The sequence below is a fragment of the Coenobita brevimanus genome, chromosome 94 (assembly GCF_032717465.1).
Source record: "Coenobita brevimanus isolate Jiangsu-jjx chromosome 94, ASM3271746v2, whole genome shotgun sequence".
NCBI lineage: Eukaryota > Metazoa > Arthropoda > Malacostraca > Decapoda > Coenobitidae > Coenobita > Coenobita brevimanus.
Window position 1 is genome coordinate 22,565,338 of NC_137047.1, and position 11,606 is coordinate 22,576,943.

An 11,606-nucleotide genomic window follows, 5' to 3' on the forward strand; every position below is an offset into this window, starting at 1 on the left:
AATTATTGGTTGTTATGTACTTCTAGCAATGCTGAGGACACTTACGGAAAGCAACTACTGTACTAGTAATATATAATTGATTTTACTCCTTTCATCTATCCAATAGGTACTGGTACTATACTTGTGCACTATCACTTCACAGGTTGCTGTATACAGAACTTGTATTTTTTCATTAAATATGTAAGACAGTGCCACAGTATTTCCAAATTTCCTATTCAGATGAGCTGCTGACAGGCTCCATTTTGGACAGATTAGCATGTATAGTGGGCTTTTTAAATATGTTGGTTTTTAAAAATGTTCGTACACGGAAGGTTCTATAATTCTTGTAGTTCACACTGCATGTACCTTAGATTTTATGCAATATTAGAGTTCCTATTTAATCACCAAGCACTATTTTGTTAACTTGTATCATATTTCAATGGACATCTCCACTGTGATGTATATACAGATATGCTTTATGACTGCACCCGCCTTCGCCATTACATGGTCATGTGACAAATGCTGAACGTGCCATGATTAACGAATGCTCTTAATGCACGATGCTGTTTTGGCGCAAGTTTTACCTAATGCACATTTTAGTTTGCATGCTTTGAGATTGGTTATAATCACTGGGGAGGTCTGGGGGATGAAGCCCCACAGTTAGCTTGCAACAACTCCAGTTAGGCTTTTTCACTACTATATGTAGTTCTAAACTGTATACAATACATTTGAGCTTGTCTGGTCTGCTGACATGTCCAGTTGGCGGGATAAGCAGTAAATATGCTATCGGGGGCGTTCAAGCTGCTTTCTGAAATATCACAAGAAGGTACAGTATACAGTATTTGATTTGTTCTCCATTACTTTTTGATCGAAAATCATAATGTTAATCACAGGGATGTACCTAATACTATTTCCCTTGAGTGTAGGTCTAAAAGAAAACAGCTCGAGTTGCTGCATCAGTCATTTATATTTACCAACTTTTTCTTTAACATAAATACAATTTCTGAAAACGTGGCAAGCCAGATAGTTTACTTTTAATTCATTATAAGCAACGCTGGGTCTGGTTAGTACTTGGATGGGTGACCGCCTGGGAACACCAGATGCTGTTGGCATCCCTACGTGTCAAGTGGGGTTGGTGGAGGATTAGTGCCCCTCCCTGTAAAACAATTAACTCTAAGCCCTTGACCACCCCGTTTGGGATACATGGCGTCTGGCAATGGATGGATAATCCATTCAGAAATTCAGGAAACTGGATTCAATTTTCAAATTTTCTGCTTTAATTAAGGTTTTAATAGCATTAACCACATGCAATCATGGACTGCAGAAACTTTGCATATTTCCTGCATTAATCACAGCCCACCTCACTTTACAAGAGGTTCATGACTGATAGAGTGGGGAAGGTTGTACCACAGACTGCATTCCCTAAGGAAAAATATAGCCTCTTCACTAAATGAACAGTAAAAATTATTTTTCATACATTATAAAAACAAATGTGCAACTGTGATATTCACTGTTCTATATCGTACCATAAATTTTTAAAACCAAGGAAAACGTACCGTACCGTCCAAATCAAATCCATTTCTACTGTGCAATATATATATATATATATATATATATATATATATATATATATAAATTTATATACATACAGTGTAAGGTAAATTACAAAAGGGTGGGGTTTGTGTACTACTACATTACCGGTAGTGAAATGTGCGTAATAAAATGGAATACTCTCACATTCGAGAAGCTACTATATTATTCGTCCTCAATCCATGGTCATGACCTCTACATCTGACAATCGCAGCTGATCGCGCAATAAGTGAAGTATTGCACAATAATGAAACCTGTATCTGGTAAACCCTTCATTATGTAATAATTAAGGTGTTCCATCCCTGTCAGTTTCGACCGTTTACTATACGCATCATATACAACACAATGCGTAGAAAAATAACCATGAGGTAATATAATCTTTATATTTTCTAAGAACTGATAATTTTCGCAAATGAGGACTGATCAATATTTCCCTCCATTGTGGACAGAGCCTCCTCCTCTCCCTACACTTAAATGAAATTTACTCAACATTTACTTCCACAACAAAAAATTCTCTGGTTCTACTCACAATTCCTTAACAAGCATCTTCCCTTAACGAGCAGTGGGGCATCTGCTACAACTAACACCCCTACTATACCGCTGCCCGGATGATGACACAAGTGAGAAGCGTGGAGCGCCACCCAGCTGACTTGATGGGAGGGTTGGACGCTTCGCCGTCACAATATATCGCCACTTTTCTCCTTATTTGATATTAAGGGAGAATAGCTATGTAAAATCATACCAGGTTTAAATTATTGTACACCTGGTTGTACGGTTTGGCATTACTTGTACTTGATTTGATGGGCATTTTGGGGTGGTATGAAAACGGAGTGACCAATGACTCCGACTTTGAACCCTCCAAATATTCATACCCAATACCACCTGCTCCTCATCTTTACAGCTCAATATTATTCATTGTTTATTATAAACTTCATTATATCTAGATTAGGAATTTGTATAAATTAGAAAAAAATATTGGCTAAGCTAATTTATCCGTATCTTCCTACTTTGGGGGATAACACTGGGCCAAATCATTATGCACCTCCATGATTATACAGGTAACTGGGGATTGGGGGAACTTTTTCTCAGTAGCCTTAGGATGATTGGGTCAGTGATGACGTCATCCTCAACTTACTGAGAGGCTGCGGTCTATAACGAAATATTCTTAACTATTCCTTGCGGGAAGGAGTGTAACACCAGTCACTGAGTGATGTGAATTCTTGCAGGTGGCGCAACCAGGCTATAACGTACCATAACGTTTGTTTTAAAATCACAACCTTCTCCATAGCCTATATGTTGGGGCAATACCACCAAGTCCACTTCCCCGAAGTTTCCCTTCTTTAAAGATACAGTCCGATGCAATCTTGCTTATACAGGCAGTCCAAAGCTACATTGTTCCTGCACTTAAAAGCTACCCTGTTCACAGACGGTGTCCAAAACTATCCTTTCTACAGATGGTGTCCAAAGCTATCCTCTTCACAGGTGATGTTCAAAGCTCTCTTGTTTAAAAAAGTACTCCATTTCAATATGCTCACAGTTCCCCCCTCACCTGGCTTCCTCTGCTCTTACCTCCCACTGCTATGTGCACATGTTATTCCTTTACTCCAAGACTTCTACCTCACCCATTGTCCTTAATTCCCATTTCTCGAACATCTTATCTTTCTGCTGTCCATGTTTACACTGGTGGATCTAAGCATCAAATGACACAGGATTTGCTAAACTTTTTCCCTCTCAGTCCTATCAGTTTACCTTACGATCTGCTGCTAGCACACTCACAGCAAAACTCATTGCGATATATTTTGCTTTTCGATGTATGCTTTTCTATTCATTACCTTTTGTTCTTTTCACTGACTCCCTTCGTCCACTGTCCCTTTTGTCATCTTTCTTGTTCGTGAGATTCAAAAATAGCTATTTCGTTTATCTGTTAGAAACGAGAGAAGTAACAGCAAATGTCTCTCAGGAACTGCTCTAAATATAAGGGTAACTGAGCACACGCGTGGCTTGCACATAGGGCAAAAGAATGACATATACACCCTAGAACAAAAACTGAGGGGACATCTTTTTTCAAAAGCGCCTGAAAACCACTGATACTGCCCAGCATGGCTGAACAGTTGTCACTGGCAAACCCGATAATGTTGCAGAGGGGTATGTTTTTCTCTTCAAGCAAGCCTTTCACAGCTTTGTACAGACTGTCAGCACTACCGTCATCGACTTCAACGATGTCTAGCAAAGCATCAGTTACTTTGGCCTTTTTACTGTCAAAAAATCTCACTACCACTGCAAGAATCTGTGACTCTGAGACGTCGGTACTTTCATCGATCAGCAAAGAAAATTTATTTTCTTGGCAAATTTGTGCAATTTCACGGCTTTCCTCCCACGCAATACCGTCTTGCATTACATATGAGGCCTTGCTCTTCTTAAGTGTCATTTTTTGTGGGACATCACACTCGGGAAACATTTTTTTCAGTAGGGGTAACAAATGTTCTGCTTGTCAAAATGGCATATCATGCTCTGCCATATATGCTGTCAGCAGCAGTTCAGCTTTGTGCACTTTATCTTTCGGGTCTGGTTCTTTTTTCTTAGTAACAAAGTTTTCAATAACTGTTGTAGCCTTCTTTGAAGCCATGTTTTTTGTATGCTTCGAAGAGGATTTGTGGCTAAGTAAGCGAGTTTTATTGCAGCTTTTTAGCTTGCAATCACATACAGTACACAATGCACTAAATTTGTCTTAATTGGGATCAGGCTTGACCCAGCCTTTGAAATCCTCATCTGTCATCCACTCTTGTTTGAATGCTTGTTTGTACGAAAATTTAGGCTTTTTTCGTGGTGTAGTGTTGTCTGCACTACAGCCAGGTTCCTCAGAGTCGGAGTTGCTCATTTTGAAGCCTGGTAAAACACTAGAAACCACTATCCTTGCTAAATAATACTGCACTGGTGAGGCACCCGATCGCTGTCACTGTAACGTATGGACTGATGCAATGCATACCCACCACCCACCCACCCGATCCAACCAACGCGTTTCCTGTTCCTACAGGTATCGTTCCTGTCACACTCTCTGACTTACGGTGAGGGCCCGGGCCCCGGGAGATGGAAGATGTAGGGAGAGTATGAACGAGCATTACATAACAAATAATTTCTGAGTTACAAAGAAATTGACAGCAATAACAAGGACAATAATCTAATATTTAACATTTGAGCCCAAACTTCCACAAAAAAAAAAAAAAAATTAATGTTTTTTGTGAAAAAAAAAAAAAAAACACCTAGACACCTAGGCCGACCCAAAATAACATAGATCTAGGTGGAAAAACATAGGAGTGGCATCACTGGGCATAATCCATACCATAGAATCAGGTGGTGGTTAACTACACTAGCCCGTTTACGTATTGGTCACACCAAGCTCACTCACGCTAAAGGCCTAGCCTACCCGTATTTAATGTTCAATGGAACTCCTCCTTCTTGCTCTTCTTGTGATGTTCCCCTCTTTGTTTCACATAATTATCAGTGTCCATATTATACTGCCGTTCGAGCCACTGCTTTTCCTTTTCTAGCAGTTTCTCGAGATATTCTCGGGGGTACTTTCCATAGGTCGTATTATGTCGTTTCTACAAACAATCCACGTAATCAATAATCCCCCCCTTTAGTTTCTAATTATCCCCTCCCTACTCCTTGCTGTACCTTCAAATCATAACACAGTACCGTATGATCTTTGCTATCTGGCACTGTGATTTCATTCACTCATTCATTCACCTGGCTTCCCAATCTTTGTGCTGTCACTAAAGTAGCATCATCATCTACTCATGGCAGCACAACATCTCTAAGGTCATTGTCGAGCTATGTCGCTGGAATACGGTAGCTGATTGCCGCAGGAAGTGGATGGCCAAAACCAGCCGAGATAGTACATCTTAGACCCAAAAGCAGAGCTGCAAACCTCTTTCATGCGATCAGGTACGGCACATTGACGGAGAGGAAAAGGCTGGGGGTTGGAACGATAGCATTTCGATTTTGAGTGATGGTGCTTGCAACATTCCTTTCTCCTTCCATTCATTGATTACATTTCTTAGGTAGAGTACAGTACCATGGCCAACCACCAGGGCTGCGTTTCAACAGCTGGAGCGCCACGGAATGTGACGTGTGAGGTGAAGGTAGGGTTGTCGCGGCCTCCGTCGCGGTTGGAACTATTTGAAGAGGTGGGTCTCTGTGGCGACATCTGACACCTGTAAATGGTTTAGATCACAGTCGTTTAAAGGATAACAGAACTCTCAGTGCCAGGGTATTATTCTGTGTAATTTGGGAGAGTGAACGGATTTTGAATACTAACATGTCATAAATGAAAAGATTTGTTACAATACCCTCTTCATTTCCATAAAGTATTGATTTTCGGCTTAATGAAAGTAAAGGCTATGCGGATCTAAAGAGTACGGACTGAAGGTTTGTTTTCATTCATTCCCGCGAAAATCATACTTCCATGAAGTACCTCCTCACCTCTGTATAATGATCATATCTTCCAAAGTCATCTTGTTCCGCTTTCAAAGCTAGTATTCCGCTAGATGGCTCTACTGTTGCAGTAAACACATGCCCCGCGGTTTAAAAAGCATATTTTTCTTTGTTAAATATCTATACTGTTGTGTGAAAATGTGAATCATGGTAATGTCATATGCTGAAATATAAATAATACAAATATAACACGTATATATAACGTATCGTGAAGTGTTTATATTTATCATAAACGGAAATTAAAATATCACTGATGGCATGTGATGGCAACCCGTCCTTCCAGTGACCCTATTGTAATGCTGTGTTTTTAAGACGACTTCTCGTCGTAAAAACACGAGCACTGGACGGGGTCCTTTGGCTAGACCGGATGTAATGCACTAACAAAGGAACAGGGCATAAAAAGAGACAGTACACCGAATCACATCTATTGCTTAAATTCTATCCCTTACAGCGCTACATACACAACATTTGGTACACAATTACACAGAGATACAACAATACACTTATAATTGGATCCAATCTACTTTTGCACAGGGCACAGGGCAGTCAGGGATATGGGTTACTGTTATTGAGGAGAGATATCACTTCACTGCGATGGTCAATCGAGAACACTGGTCGTGCCGCTGGTGGATAATAATAAACGGAGGAGTCTCACTTATATTCACTGTGATCGGGAGTCTGTGGGGGGTATGATACTATAATAAAGGTAGGGTGCGTGTGGCGACATCCGACACCGTCACCTAGTCGCAGGGAAGCACTTCATTAGCCTTTCGGCTCGTTCACACACCTACCTTCGACTCCACAGAAAACTCCCCGCTTCCTTTCTGAGAGGGGGAACTGAGCTGTTTAATGTTCAAGCACGACTTACTCCGATATCACTGTTTAACATAACTTTTATTTGTCACTGCCACTGTGCATTGGATCACTGTCACTGTATTAGGGGTCACTGTCACTATCACTGTTCTACCCGTGTTTCCTGGGTAGTTGGGTCACTAGTACTTACTGTCCAGGGAGGTTCCCTTGTTTAGGGCCTCGACCTGAGGGGCGGCTCCTTCCTAGGGCCGCACTGGTGGGATGCAGGGAGGCCTCGTAGTCTGGGGGCCTCGACTTGATCGGGGGCCCTCGGGACTAGGACCGAACAGGCGGAGGATTCGGGCCTGCTTCTTCTTCTGCCGGGGCGTGAGAGAGCCTAGGTCGCCGTCATCGGGGAACGTGGTGGAAGGTCTGGGCATCCGGGGTCCGCAGGTGCTCAGGGGGAGAGGCGCCGTCAGGGCTGGGCTGCGGCAGCGACTCCTGTAGGGCTCCAACAGTGCTAAGGAGCGTCCGGGTGTGGACGGTAACTCCGCAATCGGGCCTTGCCACCACTCTAACGCCTCCGCTTGGCCAAGAAGCCTGGATGGCGACGAAGGGCTCCCTGGAGGGAAAGAGGCTTGAGGGAGACTCACGCTCTTCGTGGTTCCCTGAGTGTGTTCACTGGGCTGAGGTGGGGCTCCACTTCCCCTAGTATGGACTTTGGCTGGTGCCGTGAACTTGTCCGGCGTGCGAGGGACACCAGTAGGGTGATCGGGGTCGCCCTTTCGCCGAGGCAAGCAGCCGTCAGCGTGGTGTTCCTCCCGCAGTAGGGAACAAGCCGGAGTGAGGGGCACGAGGGCCGCACTCTCTCCAATACGGACAGATCCTACAGTCAGGGAATTCTCCACCCTGGTACGTGCCCCAGTCGTAACTGAGTGTCTGCCCGTACGGGAATCGACTAACGGAGAAACGGGATCACCCGTCTGCTCCGGCGAGAGGCCGGCCCCGAGTCGCCCTTCCGTAATTGGGTAGCGCTACACGTACGGTAGCAGGGTCTCTCTACCCTGGACCGTATTCTGGCCGTAGCCAAAGTACAACTGGAGAGGGATGCACACAGGCAACTCTCTCTCTCCTCAGCGTGTTAAGGCCGGAGCCTGGGGTCACCTTCCCCTTTACACACTTTGTCAGGCCGTAGCCTGTGTCTATTTCTCTTTTAAGGCCATAGCCTTGGGCCTCTTCCTGCCCTAGAGGGTGTAGCAAGACCGTCAAGACGGTGCTACTTGGGACTGACCTCTTTTCAGTCCCACCCCTGGTCTGACGGTCACTACCCCGCCCGCACAGTAGTTCAGGTTGTCTGAACGCCTGGGGTTGGGGCACTTGCGAGGAATAGGGGCTCAGGGCCGGGATGTCCCGATGACCCTCTTGCCCGAGGTCACTAGCCTCACCTGTGTGTCCTCCTGGGGTGGTGGTGGGGCGGCGGCTCGGCGGTGGTGTGGGGGGTGGTGAGGTGGGAGGTCCTGTGGCGGTCTCGGCGGGCATTTTACCTATATTATTTAATTTCTGCTACATTTAGTGCAAATTTGGTTCTTAATACATTGTCTGTTCAGACTGTAAAGTACGTCTAGTGGGTATCTAGACTCATCCAGTTTCTATGTGGGCAGAAATTTAATGTTGAGTAAATACTGGCATTCAACATTTTGCTCGCTTCCTTCACGCATGCGCACCACAAGACAGTCCCGTGTTTAAGTTTTTTCACGCGGGATGTCAAGTTTCCATGAAAAATTTTATTTTGATGGCGCGTAATGTCACGGATTCACTCAGAGTAGAAACGAGCTATATTCATAACATTCGTCATTGGTTCATAAGTGACTATGTATAGGCAGTGTGTTTCACTGAGAGATATCTTTGTAATGGGGTGCTTCTGAAAAGCCTAGTATTCCGTCAGATGGCTCCACTGTAGCAGTAAACACATTCCCGCGCTGTTTAAAAAGCATCATTTTATTTGTTAAATATTTACACTTGTGTGAAACTGTGAATCATGGTAATGTCATATGCCGTAATATAAATAATACAAACAGAACACGTATATATAACGTATCATGAATTGTTTATATTTATCATAAACTGAAATTAAAATATCACTGATGGCATGTGATGGCAATCCGCCATTTCAGTGGTCCTATATTATTTAATTTCTGCTACATTTAGTGCAAGTTAGATTCTTAATACATAGTTTGTTCAGAGTGTAAAGTACGCCTAGTGGGTATCTTGACTCATCCAGTCTCTATGTGGGCAGAAATTTAATGTTGAGTAAATACTGGCATTCACCATCAAAAATGATCCGGTCTGAGGAACCGTCCCAAAACCAAGATCGTTTACGCGTCATTCTTTGCCCGGTCTCACCGAGGACAGACGACTGTGGAAGGTACACAAGCCAAGACATCGCCTCCAAGTGATCCACAAGATTCACACGGAGTCAAGTTCAGTATTCACGATTATATATATATATATATAATATATATATATATATATATATATATATATATATTATATATACACACACATGCAAACGTGAGAACACATGATGAGTAAATACTACTGCATCCTCTTAACCCGTCACGTCCCGAGGTTTTCCGCACCTCCGACATCCCCCAGTCCCGGGGTATTTTCGATTTTTTTTTTTTTGGCTAAAACCTTCGCTTTTGGTGAGAAACATCGAAAATTCATAGAGAAATCGCTCACCTGAGGTTTAAAGTGCCCAATCCAGGTAGGAGTTCCTCCTTACCTGAGTGGGTTTTCTAACATGCTGGCACCAAAGAAAACGAGTTCTATGGGAGGGTAACTATTTTATCCACTCATAAACGGTATTTATTTATTTACTTGGTACGAATGTATATGTAGTATGACAGTATATTGGTTTTCAAGCAGTAATAAAGGCATTATAAGCATTGTTTCACTCACTAACTAATCACCATACCTGACCTATTTTTGCCACACTACCTGATCATTATTTCTGGCTGTTTCTTCTTCTAATACTATGTAAACATTGTCCTCCACATTGTCATCGATTGGGGAATCACTCTGGCCCTGAATAACTTTAATAGCCAGGTCACTGGTAACAGGTCCTTTGCCAAGACAATGGCGTGAGGGGGGGAGGGGGAGGTTATGCAGTGTAAGGCATTGTCCCTGCTTGGTATCTTGTACAGGAATAGAGGAAGGTGTCCCGTGTATACATACGAAAAATCATGTGCGAAAATTGAAAATTGTGCAAATTAGGTACCTTGCAATTGCACGACGTACTGGTACGTTGCCGGGACTGGCAAATGCAAATCGTGGTGACGTACCCATACGTCGTCGGGACGGGGCGGGTTAAATGTCTACCCCGAGTAGATTGCGTCCAGGTCAAGAGGACTGGTATGTGCACAAGCTACTGACTCAGTCAGTGGAAGATCTTACAAACATATGTGTGTGGACAGGTGGCCTGGAGACAGTTCTCACATGACCATATCATTGGGGACTTGCCAAGAGGGGGCAATGTGTGTGAGATATTGATGATAAGATGACCTTAAGGTATTTATTTGGTAGGCACTTGGTGAAATGTAAAAATTAAAATAACCACTAGTTCTCAACAGAAAAAGACAAAACTTCACTGTAACACTTTATTTACAAAAAGCTACAATGATAAATATACGACTCACTCATGGTGCAAGGAAGCTGCAGGGGAAGGTCTCTCTCTCTCAGCTCAACAGTCAGGAACTCACATTACTGAACTATATGTGTTTGTGGGTGTGTCCATTTACGACAGTAATGTAACCAACGTCAGGTACGGGGACATGAGAAATGGGCGTAGCTTAGTTAACAGCTAGAGAGGCAAGATGTGGGAATGACAATCACACAAAGATATCGCTCAGTGAAACACACTGCCTGTACATAGTCACTTACGAACCAATGACGAATGTTATGAATTTAGCTTGTTTCTACACTGAGTGAATCCGTGACATTACACGCCATCAAAATAAAATTTTTCATGGAAACTTGGCATCCCTCGTGAAAAACTTAAACACGGGACTGTCTTGTGGTGCGCATGCGTGAAGGAAGCGAGCAAAATGTTGAATGCCAGTATTTACTCAACATTAAATTTCTGCCCACATAGAAACTGGATGAGTCTAGATACCCACTAGGCGTACTTTACAGTCTGAACAAACTATGTATTAAGAACCAAATTTGCACTAAATGTAGCAGAAATTAAATAATATAGGGTCACTGGAAGGACGGGTTGCCATCACATGCCATCAGTGATATTTTAATTTCCGTTTATGATAAATGTAAACACTTCACGATACGTTATATATACGTGTTCTATTTGTATTATTTATATTTCGGCATATGACATTACCATGATCCACATTTTCACACAACAGTATAGATATTTACACAATGAAAAATATGCTTTTTAAACAGTGCGGGGAATGTGTTTACTGCAACAGTGGAGCCATCTAGCGGAATACTAGCTTTGAAAGCACCCCATTGTCATTCCCACATCTTGCCTCTCTAGCGGTTAACCAAGCTACGCCCATTTCTCATGTCCCTGTACCCGACGTTGGTTATATTACTGTCGTAAATGGACACACCCACAAACACACACAGTTCAGTAATGTGAGTTCCTGACTGTTGATCTGAGAGAGAGAGAGAGAGAGAGAGAGACCTTCCCCTGCAGCTTCCTTGCACCATGAGTGAGTCATATTCATATG

The 11,606-nt window shown here is 43.0% G+C and overlaps 1 protein-coding gene across 3 annotated transcripts in view; it reads right to left on the reverse strand.

Annotated features, from left to right (window-relative positions):
- Positions 1–2,192, reverse strand: part of LOC145412918 (phosphatidylinositol transfer protein alpha isoform-like) — a 58,053-nt gene extending 55,861 nt beyond the window's left edge. For all 3 annotated transcript variants that reach the window (XM_080282719.1, XM_080282720.1, XM_080282718.1), the window contains exon 1: positions 2,099–2,192. In XM_080282719.1, the coding sequence (XP_080138845.1) occupies positions 2,099–2,115 (17 nt within the window). In that variant the 5' untranslated portion in view covers positions 2,116–2,192. The remainder of the gene's footprint in view (positions 1–2,098) is intronic.
- Between the last annotated feature and the right edge of the window lie 9,414 nt (positions 2,193–11,606).